The sequence below is a fragment of the Notamacropus eugenii genome, chromosome 4 (genome assembly GCF_028372415.1).
Source record: "Notamacropus eugenii isolate mMacEug1 chromosome 4, mMacEug1.pri_v2, whole genome shotgun sequence".
Classification (NCBI taxonomy): Eukaryota; Metazoa; Chordata; class Mammalia; order Diprotodontia; family Macropodidae; genus Notamacropus; species Notamacropus eugenii.
Genome location: NC_092875.1, coordinates 249667127 through 249693527, shown reverse-complemented (window position 1 = coordinate 249693527; position 26401 = coordinate 249667127). Strand labels below are relative to the sequence as shown.

The window sequence follows — 26401 nt, the reverse complement described above, 5'->3', positions numbered from 1 at the left end:
CAGTTTTTACAAGTTGCTTTGTCTATGCTCACCTCCAAGTCCAGGTTCTGTTTAGCTAAGGAAGTTCAGGCCGTTGAAGCTTTTGCAAAAAGGAAGAAATGGTGGGCCACCTCTTGAACTTTAAGAACAAAATACACGATTAAAAAATCTGGCTCTGGTGAAAGTCTCTCATTTTCCTTTGATCCTGGTTGACTTAGTACATGTAATACCTTGCATTACCCTGCTAACATTTAATAATCCACTTGTTGGCCTGTGCTATCCCCATCTTCTGGTTATTAGAGAAATGCTAGTTGTCTTTCATTACCCAAGAAATAATTATTATTGTGTTTTCTGTCTGCCTTTGTGTGCCTATTTTTTAATATTTTTTTGCTGGAAGCAATAAGGCCTGTATCAATAATAACCCCCATGAAAGATTTTTGTCTTCAGAACTATCTTTTTACATAAAAACAAGCAAAATGCAGAGGGAATTTTTTATTAAATATTAGACATCTGGGTTGACTGCATTAATTTTAAATCATTCTTATAATATTTCCCTTTTTCATTTGGTTCTTCAGATGCTCACATAATATGCAAATCATTTTACAATGAATACAAAAGAAACATTAAATATATTAAAATATGCATTTTAATAAAGTTGTCAATGTATAATATATATCCTGCAACTAAGGAAGAATGATAAAAAGTAATAAAAGGGTAATTTAGACATAGAACTATTTAATAACTTTTCATATTTTACAGTCTGATAAAAGTATATGTAGAATATAAAGCTTTGGACTCATGTTTTAAAATCTCCCTTTTTGAGTTCTACATGCTCTGTCCTTGTGGCATGGTTCTAAATGTTATCACTAGTGCATACACATTGTAATGATAAAATGATCATTCTCCATTGAAATCTCAACGTATAAAGTGTATTGGTACATTCTTTCTTGTTCCAGATGGAGTGGATGTTGAAGATGACCCTAGCTGTTCTTGGCCAGCATCCTCACCTTCCAGCAAGGACCAGACTTCCCCCAGTCATGGAGAAGGTTGTGATTTTGGAGAAGAAGAAGGTGGCCCAGGACTACCCTACCCTTGCCAGTTTTGTGACAAGTCCTTTAGTCGCCTCAGCTACTTAAAACATCACGAGCAGAGTCACAGTGACAAGCTGCCCTTTAAGTGTACCTATTGTAGCAGACTGTTTAAACATAAGCGGAGTAGAGACCGCCATATAAAACTCCACACAGGAGATAAGAAGTACCATTGTAGTGAGTGTGACGCAGCATTCTCTAGAAGTGATCACCTGAAAATTCACTTAAAGACTCACACGTCCAACAAGCCATATAAGTGTGCCATTTGTCGACGTGGATTCCTCTCTTCCAGTTCACTACATGGTCACATGCAGGTTCATGAGAGGAACAAAGATGGTTCCCAGCCAGGGTCTAGGATGGAAGACTGGAAAATGAAAGACACCCAAAAATGTAGTCAGTGTGAGGAAGGCTTTGACTTTCCTGAGGATCTCCAGAAGCACATTGCAGAGTGCCACCCCGAGTGTTCCCCAAATGAAGATAGGGCCGCCCTCCAATGCGTTTACTGCCACGAGCTTTTTGTAGAGGAGACTTCGCTTCTGAACCACATGGAACAGGTGCACAGTGGGGAGAAGAAGAATTCATGCAGTATTTGCTCGGAGAGCTTTCACACGGTTGAAGAACTGTATAGTCACATGGATAGTCACCAGCAGCCCGAATCATGTAACCACAGCAATAGCCCTTCTTTGGTCACTGTTGGGTACACCTCAGTATCTAGCACCACCCCAGATTCTAACCTCTCAGTGGACAGTTCTACAATGGTAGAAGCAGCCCCACCCCTCCCAAAGAGCCGTGGGAGGAAGAGGGCTGCCCAGCAAGCCTCTGACATTACTGGCCCCTCCAGTAAGCAAGCAAAAGTTACCTACAGCTGCATCTACTGCAATAAACAGTTATTTTCAAGTCTTGCAGTACTGCAGATTCACCTAAAAACTATGCATTTAGATAAACCTGAGCAGGCCCATATTTGTCAGTATTGCTTAGAAGTGTTACCCTCGCTCTACAACCTGAATGAACATCTTAAACAAGTCCATGAAGCTCAGGACCCCGCTCTGATTGTCTCAGCCATGCCCGCCATGGTCTACCAGTGCAACTTCTGTTCTGAAGTTTTTAATGACCTCAATACTCTCCAGGAACATATTCGATGTTCTCATGGATTTGCAAATCCTGCTGCTAAGGATAGTAATGCATTCTTTTGTCCTCATTGCTATATGGGGTTTCTTACTGATTCTTCCTTAGAAGAGCACATAAGACAGGTCCATTGTGACCTTAGCAATTCCCGTTTTGGTTCCCCGGTGCTTGGAACACCAAAAGATCCTGTTGTGGAAGTGTATTCTTGTTCCTACTGTACAAATTCTCCAATCTTCAACAGTGTTCTCAAATTGAACAAACATATTAAAGAAAACCATAAGAACATTCCTTTGGCACTGAATTATATTCACAATGGAAAGAAATCCCGAGCCCTAAGCCCACTCTCTCCTGTGACGATAGAGCAGACATCTTTAAAGATGATGCAGGCAGTCGGTGGGGCTCCTCAGCGTCCCACAGGGGAATACATTTGTAACCAGTGTGGGGCAAAATACACTTCCTTGGACAGTTTTCAGACTCATTTAAAAACTCATCTCGACACTGTGCTACCCAAGCTGACCTGTCCTCAGTGCAACAAGGAGTTTCCAAATCAGGAATCTCTGCTGAAGCATGTCACCATCCATTTCATGATCACCTCAACGTATTATATCTGTGAAAGCTGTGACAAGCAGTTCACATCTGTAGATGACCTCCAGAAGCACCTGCTGGATATGCACACCTTTGTCTTTTTCCGTTGCACCCTCTGCCAAGAGGTTTTTGACTCCAAAGTGTCCATTCAGCTTCACTTGGCTGTGAAACACAGTAATGAAAAAAAAGTCTACAGGTGCACATCCTGTAACTGGGACTTCCGCAACGAGACTGACCTCCAGCTCCACGTCAAACACAACCACCTGGAGAACCAAGGGAAGGTACACAAGTGTATTTTCTGTGGTGAATCTTTTGGAACGGAGGTAGAACTGCAGTGCCACATCACCACCCACAGCAAAAAGTACAACTGCAAATTTTGCAGCAAGGCATTCCATGCCATCATTTTGTTAGAGAAGCACTTGAGGGAAAAGCATTGTGTCTTTGAAACAAAAACTCCCAACTGTGGAACCAATGGAGCTTCTGAACAAGTGCAGAAAGAGGAGGTAGAACTCCAAACTCTGCTGACCAACAGTCAGGAGTCCCATAATAGTCATGATGGGAGTGAAGAAGACGTGGACACCTCGGAACCCATGTATGGGTGTGACATTTGTGGTGCTGCCTACACCATGGAGACTCTGCTGCAGAATCACCAGCTTCGAGACCACAACATTAGACCTGGAGAAAGTGCCATAGTAAAGAAAAAAGCAGAGCTCATTAAAGGGAACTACAAGTGTAATGTCTGCTCTCGAACATTTTTCTCGGAGAATGGCCTCCGGGAACATATGCAGACCCACTTGGGGCCGGTGAAACATTACATGTGCCCCATTTGTGGAGAACGGTTTCCTTCCCTTCTGACTCTTACTGAACACAAAGTCACACACAGTAAGAGCCTGGATACTGGAAACTGCCGAATTTGCAAGATGCCCCTCCAAAGTGAGGAGGAATTTTTAGAGCATTGCCAAATGCACCCTGATCTGAGAAATTCCTTGACGGGATTTCGTTGTGTGGTCTGCATGCAGACGGTGACCTCTACCTTGGAACTCAAAATCCATGGGACATTCCACATGCAGAAAACAGGGAATGGGTCAGCAGTACAAACCACAGGGCGTGCTCAGCATCTTCAAAAACTGTACAAGTGTGCTTCTTGCCTGAAGGAATTCCGCTCAAAGCAAGATCTAGTGAAGCTTGATATCAATGGTCTGCCATACGGTCTATGTGCTGGCTGTGTGAACCTCAGTAAGAGTGGCAGCCCGAACATCAGCATCCCTTCCAGCAGTAGTAGACCAGGCTTAGGCCAGAATGAGAACTTGGGTTCCATTGAGAGCAAAGGCAAGGCGGGGGGACTGAAGACTCGTTGCTCTAGTTGCAATGTTAAATTTGAATCTGAAAGTGAACTTCAGAATCACATCCAGTCCATCCACAGAGAGCTTGTTCCAGATAGCAACAATACGCAGTTGAAAACTCCCCAAGTGTCGCCAATGCCCAGAATCAGTCCTTCCCAGTCGGATGAGGTAACTTTTCTTTTTATGTTTGCTGTTTAACCTCCTCAAGAAACTATCTTCACTCTATCCTCACACTTTCTCCAGCTTTATTGTCACTTGCCAAGAGAGGTTTAGATTGAAATGTGATCTAGTTTTCCCCCATAGCTGTTAGCTAGTAATTACTTGCATCTCGATAAGCAGCATTTTGGATTGAATGGTGCAAAATAGGACTAATTCCAGTCTCCCTAGGATATTGTCTTCTCTATGACTGAAGAGACCAGCATTCATGCCAACACAACTGAGATCTGGAATCTTAGCACAGCTCCACTGTGAACTGAAATCCCCAGCTATGACTTGTGTGTATAGCAAATAGATAATGATATAAAAGTAAGATACCATGAGCCAACATGCTGGCTTAAAGAGTAAATTAAAAAGAATATATATTTGTGAATAACAAATTGGTTCAGGGTGGCTTTTTAATACCATGCTGTCAACACTCACTGTTCTCTTTAGTCTTCTGGGTAGAGATGAAAACATTGCCTCACAACACTATTTAAAGAAATCGTTCATCAAATACCCTACACACAGCACCCTGACCAGCCATCCAGGGTTTCAACTCTTGATTTGGGTTTAAGGTTCAAAATTAATTGTTTCTTCTTACTTTAAGATGGTTTTCATAAACTTTTTCCCCAAGAAGACAAGAAACAAATCCTTGAGTTTTATAAATCATCAATCCTAGAAGCTGAATGGAGCCCTTTATATTTTCTTATGATTTTTTTATTGTTTTGGTGCCAGTACTCAAGCTCAGCTTCTCTTGTTGCCAGTTTGCCCAAACTTTTATTGGGACAAATGAATGACCCTGGGAGAGCTATCTCCTTTTATTCCAGGGTCACTGAATTTTCCTTATCTGTTCTCTGCACTCACATCCATTTGGGCACACCCACAGTGCACCACTGCAGATGGCTATCAGGCAGCCAGTAGGGAATATCTGAAAAGAAAATCATAGTGTCCATCTTTTTACAATATCTCATCTTTGTGGTGGCAAATTCCTGAACTTTGAATCTACTTTTCCTTTCCTCTTTCATAAGACATGTGCCAGGGAGATTATTAAGTATTATTATTGTTAATAATGATGGTAAGAAAGAGATGGCTTGGACCTGTGATGTCATTGCCATAAGGAACTAGTAGGAGAGGGGACTCACTCTTCTAATTCAATTCAGCACCTTCTCTTGTAATTTAGGGTCTTAGTTGCCTAGAACACAGGTATTAAACACATGGTGCTCAGTCCAAGGGGGCCTGCAACATTCCAGAGTGCAACCTGAACTCGATCAAAATACAACTGAAAAACACTTAGCAAAATAAATAAAAACACATTAAAACATTGGCAATGTTGATATGTGGTTTTCTAAGTCAATTTGTGCCTTCAGGGATCCTTGTATATGGTTTAATGAGCTTAGTTTCTATTTGAGTTTGATACTACTGACTTAGAGCATTGAGTGACTTGCCCATTACGTGTCATAGTCAGAGCTTGAATCCCATATGCTTCTAGGCTTGGGCTGCCTCTTTAGCTGTAATAGGACACTGACTCTGTAATCATAGTAATAATAATTTATTTCACTTGTTTTTTAGTCATGTCTGACTCCTTGTGGCCCCATTTGGGATTTTCTTGGCAAAGATATTGGAGTGGTTTACCATTTCCTTCTCCAGCTCATTTTACAGATGAGGAAACTGAGGCAAACAGGGTTAAGTGACTTGCCCAGGATCACACATCCAGTAAATATCTAAAGCTGAATTTGAACCTAGGTCTTCCTGACTCCAGACCCAGCTCTCTATGCACTGCACCACCTGTGCAATAGTCCACTTAATATTAAACACGAAATAGTAAATGCAATATAACGACTTGTCCTGGGATAATTTCTATCTGAGGATGACAGCAACAGCACATCTTTCCAAACAGTACAGGGCAGCTAAGAAAATAGCTTTGAGATTGTTTCATGCTTTCTTTTGGACTAGACAGTAGTGGGGAACCTGTGGTCTTGAGGTCACATGTGACCTTCTAGATCCTTTGACCAATTCAAAAGGCCATACTCAAGGATCCGGAGGGCCACATGCATCCTCAAGGCCTCTGGTTCCCCACCACTGGACCAGAGGCTTCCTTTGAAATGAATATATTAATAGTTGAAATTAGTGGAATGGCATTTCTAAAGATAAAGTTTTTATGAAGAAAAACATTCTTAGCTTAAGCAGCCACTGAAAAACTGAGCAATTTGAATTTAATTTGTATATCACATGGATTTAATGTATATGTATATAGACATTTTTAAAGTGAATATCAAATGAAAAAAGAAGAAAAAAAAAGAAAGCTCAATCTGCTTGCATTTTTTTGTTTCTTTTTAACAAAAAAAAATCCAGAAAAGAGTCTCTGCTAATTTATTTCTTTTCTTTTTTCATGTTCCTACTGATCAGGCCACGGATGCCCCTTCATCATTTTGGCTTATTTTCTGTTATATTCTTTCACCTATTAGATTTATCATTAAGATTTGAAATGCAAATATTTCAAAGAGGAGGGATGATACTACAAGTGCATCTCTAATGAGCTACTAAGTATTAGTGACAAGTGGATTTAGAATTGTTAGGTTAGAGCTAATATTTTCCATTCTTATTCATAGGACTGAGTCAAGCTAGCTCTTGAGGATGCTCCTAATCTTGATAACAATTAGTAAGCTTTTCTATAGCCTTAATTTACTTAGTGTTCCATGTTTTAATATTAGTTAAGCACTTATAACTTATTTTAATATTTTCCAATTAAAGAAAAGAAGCTCATAATAAACTACTTCCCGGATAATGTCCAAGGAAAACAGTTGCTGTAAAAATTGCCCTTTTTCAATGGATTGTCTCACTCTGTATTTGAAAGAATGTAAACTCCTCAAGGAAAAGAGCCATTTCATTTTTGCCTTGTGTCCCCAGTGTCTTGCACATACCATATGCTTAATAAATGCTTGAATTGAATGAAAAGTCTTGAATTAATATGTATATGTTTCAAGAAATTATGCTTTTAATTTCCTGGATGTCAGACATTTGAATTTCCAACAGATTTCCATTTGTTCAGTCTCTCAGACTTTATGTCATAGTCAGAGGCTCATAATTTAGAATTGGAATGGATCTTAGAGTTCATCTGAGCCAACCCCTTCCTTTTAAAGATGAGAAAATGAAAGTTTAGTAAAGTTGTTAAATAACTTATCCAAGGTCACTCAGTTGTAAATGTCAGAACCAAGATTTAAACCATAGTTTTTTCCATGTTCTTTTCACTTTATCGTATTACCTTTACTAGGCTTCATTTCTCATGTCATTCCCTTCATCATCATCTTCATCATCATCACTGTCTTGATCACATGAAATCATGATGAAATATTGAGTTTTTTCCTATCTGATTCTGTACTGGGTCCTATATAATTTTAAAAGCACCTCCTTTCTGGGAGTTCATAATGTAATATAGACAACATTGGTATGGCAAACACAGCTGTGCAAGAAACTGACAAGACAGAGTGGTAGCCGGATACATCCTTGTAAAGGAGCATTTAAATAAATAATTATTTTTACTTTTTACAGGGTATAACATTTGTGTCTTTTCACAGTGGGTAATATGTGCATTAGATTACATGGCACCTAGAAACTATCAAGAAAAAATGTCATGAGATCAGACTTTAAGAAGCTTTTGGTGATTGGGATATATCCTGTTAGTGATCAGCACAGCCAAAAGAAATTTGATATTTGTTGTGTGTGACTTAGAACACTTGTATAGGAACCTGATGCACTTGGAGACATAGATGCTATTTTACTATTTTTTCCCCTTGGTGGGATCATGACTTTGAAAGAGAAAGGAATACATGAGAATTAAAGATCTGGCAGATAGTGTCAAAAGTCAGGATCTGGTTTTCTGGACCATGACTTGAATACCAGAATGATATGCTCCTAGAAAAGAATGAATCACAGTACTAATTTTTGCTACTTGACTGTCCCACCAACTTTTCTCATCCTATATCTCTTAGATAATGTTTTATGCCATTTCTGGTGTCCTGAAGCATAATTAGAAGAATTGTGTATCACCATTACTAATACGTTAGAACCTGTGATCACCAGGCACTTTTCCATCGTCCTTTGGGCTACTTGTAATTCTAGTGCTTCTAAGACCAGGTAGTTGTATGACATCATATTCCCAGGAGAATATTAGTGTTGAAGAGATGAACTTTTAGGTAAGGGAAGAGTTTGAAATCATTTAAATCATTATGTAGTGTTTGGAATGCAGTATATCCCATTCTCTTACTCTTACTCAGTTCCAGATCAAGCACATTATCAATCCAGAGTGTCTAGTCAAGATATGCATATTAGTGACCTACTTTGATCCACAGTTTCTAGCAGCATATAATAGCATGTATACTGTGTTTTACATCCACTTCTTACATACAGTATGAGTGGTTAGACATTTTTGTTTGTCATTTATATTTTGCTGAAAATGTGGATCAATGAAATTAATACAGTGTCTGTGAACAAAAACATTTGTAAAACCTATAATTCATAATTCAACCTATAGTTTTCATTTAAATTTATACTATTTTTTGTGATAGTGTTGAACTCCCTTAACAAACATAAATTTCCCTATTAAATGCCGTACTTGATGCTAATATTCAGTAGATTTCAGAATAAAATTAACTCTACTTCCTTTTTCATGCAAACTAATAATTGAATGTATATGTGGGCAACAAGGATGCAGTAGTTAGGGCTTCTGACTATATTTCTTATGCATAGTATTTAATGTACATTCATGATTATCTTCCCTTTGAGAACATTGTCTAGTAGTGTTTTTATCCATAAGGTGTTCTATGTGTCTATCAATGTCACCTAAGGACCGGTATAACTAATATCCAAGCAAGAGTAAGAACTGTGATTAAAAAATGACATCAGATGCTTCCTTCCTAAGACTACTCTGAACTTTTATTCCCCTGTGGTAAAGCACAACAATGACAGTGACCACAGGACCTTTGTTATTCAGGATTTACTCAGGCTGAGGGCTAAAGAATACTAGAGACCACTGAGTGAGAGTTTCCCCAAATACGGTCGATTGCAAATGGCATAGGACAAGATATGATAGTAGTGAGCCATAGACATCTGGTAGAAGACTTACTCTGTTCAAAGTACATTTTTATCTGCTTTGCTAAATTTTGTCTCATCAATCAATCGAGTATTTATTAAGTTCTTACTATGTTCCAGGCACTATGCTAAGCTATGGATGTACAAAGAAAAGGGAAAAAACAATTCAAAACCAAACCATAGTCCTTGCCCTCTAGGAACTCACATCCTAATGGGGGCAGAAAACATGTGAACCACTACATAAATACAGGGTATTTACAGAATAGAAGGAAAGTAAGATACTAATAGTGTTGGGGGTTGAGGGAAAGACAAGACCAAGAAAGGCCTCTTGCATAAGAGCTGAATCTTGAGGAAGCCAGGGGATCCAGGAGGTGGAGGTAAGGCACAAGTACGTTCCAGGCATGTAGTACAGATGCTGAAAAGTCAGAGTCCAAGATGGAGTGGCATGTGCAAAGAGCAGCCAAACCAATGCCATTTGATCTAGAGTATTTAGAAGTAAGAAGAATGAAATGAAAAGTTAGGAAGGGGCCCATCAAAACCAAACAAAGGACTTTTCATTTGATCCTGGCAGCCACTAGAATTCATTCAGCTGAGGTGGAGGTGGTGGTGACATAGTCAGACTAATGTTTTAGGAAGATCACTTTGGTCTTTGAGAGAAGGATGAATTAGAATGGGGAGAGACTTAAGGCAGGGAAATAAACTAGAAGGATATTGTAATAATCCAGACATGAGATGTTGCACCAGAGTGGTGGTGTGAGTAGAGAGTGTGAGTAGAGAGAAGGGGATATATGCAAAAGATGCTTGAAAAAAATCAGTGATAAGATTTTTCATTAGATTAGATATGTCAGCTAAATGTGACTGAAAAACCGAAGGTGACAGCAAGGTGGAGAGACTGGGAGACTGGGAGGATGCTGTTACCCTCTAAAGCAATAGGGGAGTTTAGAAAAGGAGAAAGTTTGGGGAGAAAGATAATTAATTCCTCTTTGGACATGCTGAGTTTGAGATGTCCAGTTGCAGTTGGAGATGCAATAGCACTTTAGGATTGACTAAGTATCATTTGCACAGAGATGACATTTGAAGCCTTGGAAACTGATGAAATTGCGAAATGAGACAGTATAGAGCAGAACTTTTTAACATTTTGGGGGGTCCTGAGCCCCTTTGGCAGTGTGGTAAAACCTCTGAACTTCCTCTTAGAATGATGTTTTTAAAGGCATAACAATAAAACATATTAGTGTGACTTGGAGAAAGATTCAGCAAAGGAGAATGAAAAGAAGTAGAGTTAGTTAGCAGAGAGGCAACTAGAAAGTTCCACTATTTCAGATAGATGACAGTGTTAAAAGACAACAGAAGACTGACTTACTTAATTTCTATTTTACTTTCATCTTAGCCATCAGAAATAATTATCTATAAAATTTAAATGGTAGAGCAAATTGGTTAGGGGAAATTTGATGTCCAAAGCAGGTAAAGAGAGTGGAAAAGAACCTTCACAACTTTATTTGAATACAAATCTCTGAAGCACAATGAATTATATCTCAGGGTACTAACAAAAATTGCATAAATGTGATCAGAAAAATAATATTGAAAATCTTTGAGAAGTAATAATGTCAAAACAGGCAAACTTTAATATATATATATATGTATATATATATATATATATATATGGAGAGAGAGAGAGAGAGAATGGATTTTAGACATATAGTTGAAACATATAGTTTTTAAGTCATTTGCAGGGGAAAACCCCAATAACAATTATTAGCTTTGGTTCATTTACCAAGTCTATAATCCTATCATCCTAATGTGACAAACTAACCCAATTTACTCTATTCATACGGTCATTAGATTTACTTTCTCAAGGCATTTAACACATTTTACCAAGATACCCTGGTATACAGGATGGAGATGTGTACTAGATTAGAATAAAATTAAGTAAACAATCAACTGCACTTCCAAATTCTTTTTATAAATAGAACTGTATCAGCTTAGAGGAATCTCTTTTGCCACATGCCATAGGGCTCTGTCATCAACCCTGCTGAAAATTTTAAAAAATCAATTGAAAATTGGAAGTATGCTTAGCAAATTTGTAGTTGACACATCTGAGAGGGAATACTTGTATACTGGATGTCAGAAGCAAGATTCAAACAGATTTTTAGAAGTTTGAAGGAATGGACTAAGATTTTTTTTAAGAAAAACTTCTAGGGACAATTTTAAATCCTACATTTAAATGTAAACAGTTATTATGTGATTATACTTAAAAGAACTTAAGATAGAGCTCAAAATTGTGATATAAGATTAGATTTCTCCCTTTTCTTGCTTACTGTTAAATGTACTTCATTGCCTAGATCCTGCCACTTATTCCCATGCAAAGTTTCTAGTTACATCCTTTTTTACCACAACTATGTTAGATTCATGCACCATTAAGCAAACTCCTCTTGGGACAAATTACCTTCTCCAATTTTTGTACCCCTCGATCCGTTCTGACTTCTAAGATACAGTTGTCTACCATTTGCCATTTTGATTACATCTTATCCAGTATAACTGGGGATTTCTTGGGGCCACTACCAAAAGAGGTAGACTAGTTCATAGCAGACTTGTTTGTTGTTCAATCATGTCTGACCGGGGTTTTCTTGTTGAAGATAGTGGAGTGGTTTGCCATGTCCTTCTCCGGCTCATTTTATAGGTGAGGAAATGAGGCAAACAGGGTCACACAGCTAATAAGTGTCTGAGGTTAAATTTGAACTAGATTCAGAGAGTCATCTTCCTGACTCCAGACCTAGCACTCTATCCATTAGCTGCTCTCCATGCCCTTCATAGTAGCCTAGGTCATATCATAGGATTAGGTATATCAATATTGGATGTGAAATATGCTAAACATATTTTAAAATTTTCTATAGAAAAACTGTCATTTCTATATACACAAATTAATGTATATGTTCACTCATTTCTTCCTATACTATATGGTAGAAAGGCAGGAGGAAATAAAGCACATCAGGAAGTTGGTGGAGTGTTCTTCACTCAGACCACTGACCCCTCTTCTCAGTACAAGGGTCAGTTCCCATCAAGAAGGCAGTTGGATCCTACATTATGTGGGCCAGCATCATCCATTCTTCTTAACTCCCTCTACCCCTAGACAAGTCAATGGGCTTTGGTACCATTGTTGGAACATTTAAGGTTTGAACTATGTTTCTAAAGTGTGGTTCCACACATCTACTTTTATTCAGATCCCTTTAGTGAACAATACTAGACTTTTAAAGCAAGGTAGTCAGCCTGGATTTGGAAATGCTCTGTTTATATAGAAACACATTTTCCTCTGTGGGCAGCAAATGACTCCTATGAGAATCAAAACCATGAACCTCTCTTCAATAGCACAACGTCTTTAGTTCAACTGAATTCTCCAACCTTTGGGAAGTCATATGAAGAAGGCAGGTATAGACAGATAAGGTGAAGTGTCTGACACAATAGGGTATATTGGGAGAGGAAGGATTACAAAGCAGTATGACATGATGGACTGCATAATGGAAAGAAAGGAATCTATTTTATTGTGAAGGAAAATATGAAATCGTCTAAATGCTCTGCAAGAGAGAAGATATGGAGCCAGGGGCTGATGAGAAAAAAAATTTTAAACAGCAGCATGTAACCTAGGTTATGGTAGGAGGAGAAGAAAATAATGCGGAAAATAGGGAGGTTGGTAGAATGGGTTGTATAAAGAGACAAGTATCTAGAGAAGAGGTATTTTGACTTTCAGGAGTTAAGGATGGATTTGGATGCTGAGATAAAAGAAAGAGAGGGAAAATCAATAGAGGAAGTGAAGAATCAGGGCATGTTTATGATGACTATAAGGTTCCTTAGTGGAGATGATATGATATGATCCTCAACTGTAATTTGAAAATCATACTAGAAAGGAGAATTTAAACAATAGGAAATCTTTGCCTATTTCCTTTCCTGTCTTGTTATCTCGTTCCAGCTTACTCAAAATGCTAACTTGAGCTTGGATTTGATGTACTTATGGCTTATTCTCCGAAATCCTTATTTGATTTGTAACATAATGTTAAACAATGTATTAGAAAATGAGACTATTGATCCCAGAGATAGAAAAGTTCACCGTGTTATGAAGTAGAAGCTTGCTTTCCTCCTTGGCATGGTAGATGTTAGCACCATGCCTTTTGAGCACAAAGGCATTAAAGTCTCCCTCTACCCCACTACAGTATTGCTTGTCTGAGTTCAATTCCAAGGAAATCACCCCTCTGGAACCAATAGCAAGGAATTTCCCTCTTTTTTCCCAAAAGAAATAGCAACCATAGTGGAATATCATAGTCTTCAGTATCTATGGACCATACACTGAACTCTCCTCTATATTTCAGAGTTGTGCATAAGTCAGATTATAGCCTTCTTTATCTACTCTGCTTGTGCTATTGGGAGAGAAATTCATACCATCCATTCCTTTGTAGACGGATTTTTCTTCAGGGTTATATAGTAGATAATTAGTTTGATTTTTAAAATTTTCTCCATTTGTAGCTTTATCTTTAAGTATAGTGCTTATCTTTTCTTCATGTTGTTTTCAGTCCTGTCCAACTCTTTATGACCCCATTTGGGATTTTCTTGGCAGAGATACTGCAGTGGTTTGCCATTTCCTTCTTCAGCTCACTTACAGGTGAGGAAACTGAGACAAACAGGATTAAGTGACTTGCCCAGGGTCACACAGCTGGTAGGTGTCTGAGGCCAGATGTGAACCCAGAAAAATTAATCTTCCTGACTCCAGGCCACTCTATCCATTGGGCCACCTAGCTACCCCATCTATCTAGATTAATTTATATATGTAAAGCACTTTTAACTAGGGAAGAAATCGTCAGAGATAATAGTGTCTTAGAAGAGGAAATGACTCAGAAGGTCAACAGAAACAAATTGTCACTAGTCTCACATGTCTGAGGCCAATATGGAAAATCTGAACAATAAGCAATAAATTTGATATCTTAACAATAGAAGATAAATATGAGCTTCCATATATGTTGTTAAAACTTAGTGGGGTGAAGTGGCAGCAAGCACCTCAGCATACACAAGAGAGCCTACTGTACGGGTTCTTAGATCTGCTTTTCTGAAAGGTCAGCCATCAACTTGAATGGCATTCACCAAGAGAGAAAATACAAGCAGAGAGAAATAAAGACCAACAAATAGATCTTCTAACTGTCTGATCATAAGAAATGCATACATCACAGATCAACACACAGATCCAACTCTCTGGGCATTGCATAAATATATAGTTACCAAAGAGAGAAGCACCAACATCTGGACTTTCAAAGGGGAGGGTTGGCATGGCTACTCAGAGTCTCACCTGGCACAGAACCTTCTTCCAAAGAAGCCCCCAAAGCAAAACTTCACCTCATCAGGACAGGTGCTGGATGTGTCTTGTTGGTAAAAGTAGAACAATAATTAACTTTTTGGTTTGCTTTATTGTTAATTTGGTCATTCAGATGGTAAAACAATCAATAAAAGGAAATACCATTTTAGGTCAGATTCTGGCCAGCAAAGGATGGCAAATATAGGAATGTTGGGAGAAAGTGACTCTGATATGACCCTGGACTTTAAATAAGTGTCAAAAAGTTGGGTGGAAAGATCGCCAGCTCTGTGTCCATAAACTAAGGCACTGAAAAAAGGCTGGGAGAATCTGAAGAACAAAATTCTGACAAATGCAATTGAGGCTGATACAGATGATGAAAAACAGGGGGAAGCATTTAAAGAGAATGATTTGGTTACACAGGAGGCACTGTAGTCAAATCAGATTTTAAAGGAAAAAAAGTCTTTTAAAAGATGGAAGCATGGTCATGCAACTAAAGATGAATGCAAAGGAGTTTTTTGTTTAAGAGTATTTTTTATTAGAATAGTGTCAGATAGTAGAAAATCCAAAAAAAAAATGACTCAGGCTTGAAAAAAATGCTAAATCCTTTTTTAAATGTTTGATTATCAAACATTTATTTTTTTCTCCCTTCTACCTCCCCACTCCACTGAAAAGAGGCATAAAACTCCCCAAAAGCTTTTTGTTTTTTTTAACAAATAAGTGTAGTCAATCAAAATAAATTTTCACAGTGACTAGATCCAAAAATGTATCTCAGTTTGCCTGTTAGTCACACACCTCTCTACTAGCATGCTTAGTAATTGATCCTCTGAACAAAAATGTTTACTAAAGTTATTTGAGCAGCAAGAAAAGAAAGAAGGAAGTAAAAAAATCTCCAACTTGAGGGGAATAGACAATGTTAAAGGAGGAGAGAAGGTAAGAACTATTATTTGGTTCCCATTTTCCTCAGGAGGGAGGCAGGGAGCATAGAGGAGAGAGTGTTGGGTTTTTAGTCAGGAAGCCTTGATTTCAAGTCTCACCTTTAAAATTATTCCATAGTAATAGGAAAGTCCTTTGACTTTTGTGAGTCTCTCTCAATTCTCTAAATCTGTAATTTGTAAGTGGATAATGATCAGGACTGATGGATGGAATCCTAAAATCCAATAGACTATAAACTATTAGACAAGGCAAAGATTGTTTCCATTTTGCCTTAATACCTAAGGTAGCATGAACAATGTCCTATACACACTTAATTTTTGCTTGTTAGCTTATCTTGGATTGGATTGGAAGAAATCACAAATCATTGACATTTTTCTATAACATACATTCTCTCTCTGGCATAATAATCTCCAGAATTTAAAAAAAGATAGAACTGAAAGAGTTAAGAACTCTTAACCAGATCCTATATTAGGTGACAGAATAGAGCAGTGTATGGTATAGAAAATAAATATAGTAATGCTAAGAAAATATTGGTCAACAACATGTGCCCAACTGCCATTGATTACGACCTCTGAGCAGGGATAGGTATGAGAGGCAGTGACATGATTTCATTATGGGGTGATGAATATTTGACTGTGGAATTGCTTTAGGAGAGTGAGAATGTATGTGAACAGAATTGGGAAATGTCTCAAAGCCATCGGACTGGGACTGCGACAAAGACTTAGAGTAGTTTCAGTAGCCTTGATGGTACCACATTCCCATAGTCCTTCTTGACCCTCATGTGAATTAAATGAAATTTCTGTGGATTATTTCTGTAGGATTGTAATTGCAAAGGACAGATTCTGTCTTTGTGTCTTCTAGGAGTAGAGGATCTCTGGGGAGAATTTACTGTGCTTATATCTGTAGGATGCGGAAGTAAGCTGAGTTTGTGATGTTATCTGGGCCCAAGATTTGTTGAGTAGCACTTATTTTGGGTTTTCTTCGAGGTTTCTTGTTCTTTCAAATTAAAAACATGGCAACAGAAAGCAAATAGTTGCTTTAAATGAGCTTGTCGTTTGTCCCAGATGAACTAGGGTATTAGATAATTTGTAGTTATGATTGCTGAACAGTAGGAATTTTTAAATAATTATGAAGAACAAGGAAGGTATTCACCAGATAGTGATGGGCAAATATTTTAAAAGGGGAAGGATTCCACAAACTATTAGACAAGGAAATTGATGGTGATCTGCAAAATTAAACAATGAATTATTTATTTAATTTAAAACATCTTTTCAAATTATCAGCGGATTATTAAATAATTCTTTTACACACATTGAGAAAAGGAAGCAGTTACTGCTGAAAACCAGAATGTGTTCATTAAAAACAAGGTATGATTTAACATTATTTTCTTTATTTTTGACAGGATTATTAGACAAGGTCAAGAAAATGCCATATACATGTTATACATGAATTTACTAAACAATCTGACAGAAACTCTCATGATAACCTTGAGGACAAGATGTAGTGATACAGCCTGACTAATAGTAAAGTTAGGCAGATTTAGAGCTCTCTGAACACTGGAGCCAACATCGAGTTGATTATTGATGATGTGGTGAGGGTGGTATTAACCTCAAGGGAAATGATCAGTGATATGTTGCAGGATGCTGCAGGGCTTATCCTTGGTCCTGTTTGGTTCAGCATTTTCACCACTCACTTGGATGCAGCTAAAAACATGTTTAATAAACTCATAGATGATATGAAATTAGAATTGGTGACTACCATTTTGGATGACAAAATTAGGAATCAAATGTATCTCCAACAGACTGAAATGATGACTAGAATTAAAAAATAAAAACAAAAAGAGGGAGTAAATGTTAAGTCAAGTAACTAAGGTTAAGAAAGACAGCTGCATAAGTACAAAGAGGCCTTGATGACTAGTCATGTGAAAAGGCCTGGGGATGTTTAGAGATTTCAAATTGAATATGAGTTAACAGTGATATGATAGCCAAAAACAAAAACAAAAATAACCTATCATTATAACAGGCCACATTTAGAGAAATATAGTGCTCAGAATAAGGGAGTGTCTTCTTTTCTGAACAGTACAAATTAGTTAAACAAATATTTTTGATCAATGATTTGATCAGTTGCTTAGGGTACTTATTACACATCTACTATGTGCCAGGTCCTATACTAGGTGCTAAAGGCTGAAATATAAAAATGCTTGTCATCTTCAGGGAGCTTACCTTCTACTACTTAGGCTATGTAGACCATTATGCTATAGACTGGATATGATATAACCTGAGTGAACATATGATCCTTTACTGTGATTATCTTGCTGTCTAGAATAGGGATGAAATATAATCACAGATAAGCATTATCAGAGAGGAGAGAAGAAAAAGGAAAAAAAAGAAATTTACATGGTAACTTTATTATATATTTTAAAAGACTAGCAAGTTGCACATAATAAATTTGAAGTTTCATATGCAATCATCTTTTTTATTATACTATATTATGAATACTTATGAAATTTATTATATAAATTAAAAATAAGTAGTGGGTATTAAGGACATATTATTGTTGTTGAGTCTCATCCAACTCTCCATGACCTCATTTGGGGTCTTCTTGGCAAAGATACTAGAGTGGTTTGCCATTTCCTTCTCCAGCTCATTTTACAGATGAGAAAACCAAGGCAAACAGGGTTAAGTGACTTGCCCAGGGTCACACAGCTAGTAAGTGGCCAGATTTGAACTCAGGTCTTCCAGACTGCAGTCCCAGTGTACTATGCACTGAGCTACCTACCTGTCCAATTAAAGATATAAAAGAAATGCAAACAAGGCACTATTCATTCAGAATATTATATCCCATTCTGACAGATGTCGACAAGTTGAAGTAGATTAAGATCAAGGGCTCCTAACCTGGGGTCCATGAACTTAAAAAATATTGTAATAACTTTATTTTAATATTATTGAATTCAATATGATACTTTATAATCTCACCAAACTTATTTTATGCACTTAAAAATAGAGGAGATCTATAGACTTTGTCAGATTACCAAAGGGGTCCATGACAATAAAATGCTTAAGATACCCTAATTTAGGGAAATTGTTCCAGGTTCTTTAAGGATCAATTAAGGTAGCTAAAAATGTTTAGCAAAGAAAAGAGAAGGCTTAATATGGACATGATCACTGTCTTCAAAAATATGTTAGAAGAGAGGGTTAGATTTATGCTTGATTCCAGAGGGTAAAAATTGAGTCCCTTGATAGAAAATTATGACAAAGAAGTTGTTTTTTTCTCCCCCTAAATATTAGAAAGAATTTTTTTAGTCATTAAAGTTGTCCCAAATGGAATCAACTACCTCAGGAAGCATAGTAGTAAGTCTTCCATCATTAGAAGCCTTCAAGCAAAGGCTGGATGAACCTGTCAAGTGAATATTCATGTTTCCTACACTTTCCACATGGAGGAGTATATTAAATGACTTTCCTTCTATGGAGGAACTAAAATTCTGTTATTCTAAGGTGCTATTTAAACTCAAGGCATTATCATCAGCATCATTGTCATCATCACCATCACTTAAACTTTTGAAATTTTTAGAGAGATTGATAATTTAATTATAATTGAAAAAATAGTAAATATCCTCAATAAAGATTATCACTCAGAAGCATTTGTAAAGGAAAGTTATTTCTTAAGAGATTTGCTTTGTGGGTTTATACTGTCGTTGACAATTAGAACTGGTCGGCACCTGAAAGATCATCAAGCCTGACATTCTGACAGAAAAGTAGAAGCATTGTAGAGGGAAAAGAGGATGTCAAAGGAACTTCTATTTTTTCCATTGCATCAAATTCTAGAAGATTTACAGAAATATGCAATGGATGTAGATGTTGAAAAGGTGCCTTATAGATCTAAAAAACCAGGGCTTTTATATAAACTATAATTTCCTTGTAGTACGTAGATATTGCCTGTGCACTGGAGAAGACTGTGAAGTCCAGTGGATAGATTCAGACTATGGTTCATGCACTAATAATCTTTTCTAGGTGTATTTTTAATCATCTGTGAAATAACTGGGATCATGCTACTGAACTACTTCATTGGTGTTATAAAATGTTATCATGTAGATGGCACATTCTATTCTGAAGTAAATATAAGATATTTAAGAAATTAAAAACAATTACTGAGAAGGGTTGTGTGTGGGCCCCCTCTTCCTCAAATTCTTTAAATATGAATCAGCTATTCATTTGGCTGTCCAATTATAGCCCTTTATGTACATCATGATGACATTTCCTTCACCTTCAATTCTCAAGAGAATATGATCATTTTTCATTATGTCTGATAGAAAGTCTTCAAAATGTATAGATAGGCAGTAATTGTTAAACAAATGGTTTTATATGCATTTGTACCACAAAAGTTTCAAGATGGTTTATTGACAGGCGTTATAAAATGATTTAGAATAACTAGAAAGATTTTCTGGTAATTTCAAAATCAAGCATAACCTTGAAAAGATGTCACCTCATTAATCATCAGTGCTTTTAAAGTATGTATGTACCAGGCATTCTTGTTTCATGGAATTCATTTTGGAGACTAAAGTATACATTGCCAAGTTCAGAACCTACTGGAGTTCTTGGATTCCTTCTGTTTAGGGGTGGACTTTCCATGACATTGTATTTCCCTAGAATAAAGCAGAGAAAATACTCTTAAGGCTTTTTAGTTGTCAAATTACTCAACAAATACCAAATTTTGATGAGTTAAATATGCATAAAGCAAAAATAGATGGATTAAACTTCCACTAAATATGAAAGCCTTTAAAATTAAGCAGAAAAGTTGCATGACCAAATAAATTTGTAAGACCCAAGATGTTCCTAAAATAGACTGAGTTGCTTTGCCAAATTCAATCTGCTTCCAGATTTATTGTTCTTATGTTGTATTTATTTGGCATCTCTAACATATTAGAACAAGGGGTTAGAAAAATCCCTAGTATAAATGCACAAATGTGGGATTTGAAGACATGTGGCCTGAAATTCACAACTCAGCCTCAATCATCCATTTCACCTGCTTTTCACTAAAGCCCCAGAATAGAATTTTTCAACCCCCTCAGATTTTCTGCTCCCTGTTCTAGCATCAAATTTATTGCAGCCCCATGCCATACAAAATTATAGGATTCAAAGCTAGAAGGAACCATCTAGTCTTATTCCCTCATTTGCAAATGAAGAAAATAAGATTAAATTCTTTGCCTATGATTGTACTGACTGCTAAGAAGCTAGATCCCCGAACTTTTGACCCAATTTCGTTTTCTTTCCACATACCATACTTTACTCCACTGCTAGCTTTTCCTTAAGAAACTTCTCACCTAGGAATTTGTGGTGTATGTAATGTTAAATTTCGGATTATATGCCAATTTTTGCCTTCCATTTAATGGAACATCAAAATGCTCTGTTTGGCCTTTAGATCTTTTCACCACCTCCCTCCCTCTGTACACCTTATTCCCCAGACGTGTTCTCTTTGATTCAGTGACACTGGCTTCCTGGCTGTTTCATAAACAAGACACTAATCCATCTGCTAACCCCTGCCTTTTCCCTAATTCTCTCCTTACTCCATTTTGACTGTTGACCATTCTGTCTTCCTTCAAGTTCCAACTAAAATCCTAAATTCTTCTGGAAGCCTTCCCCAACCTCTCCATTCCTGCCTTCCTTCTGCTGTTTCCTATATATCCTGTATGTGGTTTGCTTTGCATATGTTTATTTGCATATGGTCTCCTCCATTAAATTGTAAATTTCTCTAGCTTAACACAGTGCTCGGCACTTAGTAAGCGCTTAATAAATATTTGTTGATTGATTGATTGACATCAATCAATCATCAATCAGAGGATTTCAAACTATTGTACTCTGGCTCTTTGATAGATTTCTGCCTAGGGAAGAGCTGTGTTAGTTAACTGTCACTGAAATTGTGGAGGAGTCTATTGGAAATCTGTCTAAAAGGACTGGAGAAAGAGGCTTTGTTAAAGCTAAGAGTAGGACTAACCTTTTTAAGACATATTACTAATTTGCCTTACTTTCCACATGAATTAATGAATGAAAAACCTTTATTAAACAATAGGTGCTCAGATCTGTCTTAAATGCTAGGTTTACAGTGGTGAAAATGATGGGGCCACTGCCTTTGAGGAACTTACTTTCTAATGGGAAGATATTGTTCAGACTCTTTATGACCCTGTGGACCATACTGTCCATGGGATTTTCTTGGCAAAGGTACTGGAGTGGCTCTCCATTTCCTTCTCAAGTGTATTAAGGCAAGCAGAGATTAAGTGACTTGCCCAAAGTCCCACAGCTAGGCCAGGTTTGAACTTCAAAAGAGTCTTCCTGACTCCAAGCCTAGCTGTCTATCCACTGAGCCATCTAACTGGCCCTGGTAGGGAGATAACACTTAGAAAACTAGAGACCTGGGAAGGGAGTTATGTCCTGGGAAGGCACACAGGTGTTGAACAGGACAGTAAGGCAATCACTTGACATTCAGATGGCACGCCTAGAGGCAATGGGAGTATTGATTTAATTGTAATTCTTACAGCTAAAGTTGAGAAGTTTGGGAGAGAGAAAAGGAAAATGTGGTAAAGGGAGTGAGGGAGATGTTCAAGTGAAAAGGAAGCTGCATGGTCCCGTGGAATGCAAGACTGAGATGACTTTTTTCTGTAGGAAATACATGAACCTTGGTGATTTAGTAACCTCAGTGTGAAAACCTGAACAAAGGCTTTTTGAAATTCTACATAAAATTTGTTCCCTGGTTCCTCTTCTTTATATGAGTTTTCTTCTTCCTCTTGCCCCCTAAATATGGGCATTTCTAAGGTGCTTATGATTAGCCTTTTACTTCCCATCTTTTCCTTATCCTTGTCTATTCCCTCTCTACATTGTCTGCCTAATATAGTTCATTCCCTCAAGTAAAATAATATATGTAAAGTGCTTCCCTCATATAAATATCAGTCATTATTGTTACTATCATTATCTCTGAGGGCTTAAATTCTCATCTATGTGAATGATTTGTAAATCTTCATTTCTAGTACTAACCTCAGCTAAATGTTTATGTTCCACGTTTCCAATGCCTGCTGTACATTCCCATGTGGAGTCTTGCTGATGCCTCAACCTCAATGAGTTTAAAAGTGAGTTTATCATGTTACTGCCCAAAAGAACTCCTTTTTTTAACTGCCCAAAGTTTATTAAGAGTAATACATTTTCTCAATTTACACAGGCTCTGAGCTCAACTCCATCTCTGACTCCCCTTTCTTTGCCATTCTGTCATCATATCTTGTCCCTTCCTTTCCATTCCCCATGGCCACTACCCTAGTTCTGGTCCCTATCACCACATTCTGGGATTATTTTAATGAACTCTTAGGTGGTTTTCTTACCTTCTTTCTTACATCTTCCTCTAATCCTATGCCACTTAGATCTTTCTTCTCCTCTCCCTGCTTCTCAAGAATCTGCAATGACTGCTCATGGCCTAAAATCCAAATTCGACAGCTTAGCATTTAAGGTTTTCCTTTGTCTAATTCCAACGCCCCCTTCCAGACTGATCTATCTTTGCTCACTTCAAATCAATTCAATAAATACTTATTGAGTGTTTTCTCTATGCAAAACACTATTAGATGCTGTGTGTTCTCCTATAAGCATCAGATGTTCCAGCTAATTTGGACGACTTGCAATTCTCCTGACACACTGTGCTTTCCCCCCATTTTGCCTTGGCTCATGCCCTGCCCTTTAGTTGGAATGCTGCCCAACTCGCTGCCCCTCCCCCATCTCCATATACCAAAAACTGATGCAGCCCAAATGCCATACTCCTGCCTCTTTGCGGATCAGCTTCCTTCTTATCTTGGGAGTCTGCACACTTAATGCGTTTCACTTACTTGTCACTTATCACACATTGCCTTCTATTGAAGCTACTTGTGTATACTACCTGTACACACGTATAGCTCAGTTGAAAGCTCCTTCAGGGCAGGAAACTGTGTGTTATATAACTTGGTAGAGCTTAAAATCTGGTTTACAATAATTGCTCAGAAAATACCTACTGAATAAATGAAGCTTAATCATTGTATTTATTGGAAGAGAAAAAAAATAGAGGTGAAATTTTTTTGAAGTCTTAAAACTGAGCAACACCTCCTCAAATATCCAGTATCATTTTGCTGTATAGTGTAATTACCATATTTTGATCTGAATTGTAGATATTTGTCTTTTATCTTACTATCTTATCTCTTCTGTTAATGTGTAGACTCCAGAAGGACTTATGTTTACTATTTGTATTCCGAACAAATAAAAGAGTGCTTTGTACATAGTAGGCCTTCAATGAATGTTTGTTTTTGACATCTGTTCAATTAAATGTGAGTTATGGTGTGACATGGTGGAAGGAACATCAAGGAAATCAAAAGAACTGCTCCATACTATCAGAGTGACATTTAACATCTCTGGGGTTCAGTTTTCTCATGTGTGAGACAAGGGTTGGGCTAGGGAATCTCTAAGGTCCATTACAGGTCTGGTTCTGTGTTATTATGGCCAGAACTTATGGTAACCTATATGTTTATAACATAATAGATGCTGTAGAAATAGTAATCTTCAGTGCAATAATGTTTTGTAAAATGTTGTTGTTCAGTTGTTTTCAGTCATGTCCAACTCTTTGTGACCCTATTTGAGGTATCTTTGGCAAAAATCCTGGAATGGTTTGCCATTTCTTTTCCAGCTCATTTTACAGATGAGGAAATTGAGGCATATAGGATAAAGTGACTTGCCCAGGTCACGCAGCTAGTAAGTGGCTGAGGCCAGATTTGAACTCGGGAAAATGAATCTTCTTGACTCTAGGCCTGGCATTCTAAGCCACTGTGCCAACTGGCTGCTCTACTATGCAAAACAGTTCCAAATTAAATTTGTTATATAGATCTCCAAATTTTCTGATATCAAGATATTGTTTAAATTCTTTAAATATGTTTTGAATCAAATATTATTTGAAAAAAAATGTGCTTTCAGTGGTACCTTGAATGTTTTGTTTGTTTCTGATAACTGATACGTACTTATTAAGCACCTTCTATATGCCAGGGAACTATCCTAGTCTGTGCAGTGAAGGAGTTTACATTCTTTCGGGGAAGAAAACATGTACACATATAAACATAAACAGAACATATACAAGGGAAATATCAAACTTGGGCAGCATATTGGTGTCAACATTCCGAGTACTGGAGAATCAGATTAAAATATAATTGGGAAATAGTTAATAAAATCAATAAAAATACATTAGAACACAGATAGTGTTCGTATGTGGCTTTCTAAATCAGTCCAGGACAAGGATCATTTTCTTTACATATTTTTTAGTGGCTCTGTTTCCATTCGAGTTTGACATCACTGGTATACAAGACAAAATATTTGGCAGCAAGAGAGGGATGCACTAGAAAGTTGTTGTTCTGTAGTTCCAGTTGTTTACTACTCTCCATGACTCCATTTGGAATTTTCTTGGCAGAGATCCCAGAATTCTTTGCCATTTTCTTCCCCATTGTACAGATGAGGAAACTGAGGCAAACAGGCTGAAGTGACTTGACCAGGGTCACACAGCTAGTCAGTGTCTGAGGTCATATTTGAACTTGGATCTTCCTGACTCATGCTGTATCCACTGAGCCACCTAGCATCATGTAAAAAAGCAGAGCTTGAGCTCAGTTTTGAAAGAAATTAAGGATTTTAGGAAATGGGCTGGAAAAGGAGCTCATTCTAGGCATGGAACATTGGGAATGATGTGAGGATCCTGTACAAAGGCATGAAAATGGGAGGTGTGAAGCATTTTCTATGGCAGGTACAAAAGCCAGTTGGTTGGACCATATAAAGGTAATAAAAAGGTAGATGGTAGCCAGGTTATAAAAGGGTTCAAATGACATGCATAGGGGCTGGTAGTTGATTTTGCAGTATCATTAAGTTTCCACTGAAGCTTACCAGAAAAGGGTCCTGGCCAGAAATCTGTTTTAAGATTATCAGTCTGGCAGCTCAATGGAGGATACATAGAGAGGGGAGTGACTTGAGGATGGGATTATGTTCATAACTCGATATAACAAAATGTTGAATCATCTAGTTTACTGCCAGATACTCAATGGTTACTTAAAAATGCTCGTTATTAAAATCAAGAATCATTTCATCTATGCTTAAAAAATCATTAGAGATGATTAGGTAAGTGAGCACCTAAATAAGTTATAATTCCACAGAGTTGGCTAAAGTAGGGGAAAATGAGATTGAAATGGTGAAAGCAAAGGGTGGAACCTGGGAAGAGTAAGGAGCAGAGAGGGTCTGAAACTGCAAAGTTATATTATTATTGTATGTGCTCTAAGGTTATGCACAATGTCAAGCAATAAATATAAAGGAGTAAACTCAGGAGAATGGATGCACATGTAGGTGGAAAAAGTAATCACAGACAAGGAACTATACCTCCTTGAAGGCATCTTAGGTTAAAATCCATCACCACTAGAGAGGACTTAACAAAGTAAAATTAAAGCACGTAAAAATAAGACAAAAAATATAGTAAGATACATGTAAGCCTCAGTGAAGAATTTTACAAAACACACACAGCAAAGGTGTTTTGAGAAACATTGGGTTTTTTAAAGCATGGCTATCACTGAGCAATATAAGATAAAACCCTTTGGGATGAACTATGAAGTAAATGAAATTGGTGATAAATTTTCGTTACTCACCAGAACACAGGATTTAGTCAGAATACATGAAATCTTTGTAGGTTAGGAAAGATTCTTAGGA

At 37.4% G+C, this 26401-nt stretch overlaps 1 protein-coding gene across 10 annotated transcripts in view; it reads left to right on the top strand.

The window, feature by feature from the left end:
* The window catches only part of ZNF521 (zinc finger protein 521), a 345563-nt gene that overhangs the window by 142792 nt on the left and 176370 nt on the right, over positions 1–26401 (top strand). For all 10 annotated transcript variants that reach the window (XR_011966078.1, XM_072604439.1, XM_072604438.1 and 7 more), the window contains one exon: positions 936–4288. Coding sequence is in view for 9 of the 10 variants with exons in the window: in XM_072604439.1 (XP_072460540.1) it covers positions 936–4288 (3353 nt within the window). In the remaining variant the exon portion in view is untranslated. The remainder of the gene's footprint in view (positions 1–935; positions 4289–26401) is intronic.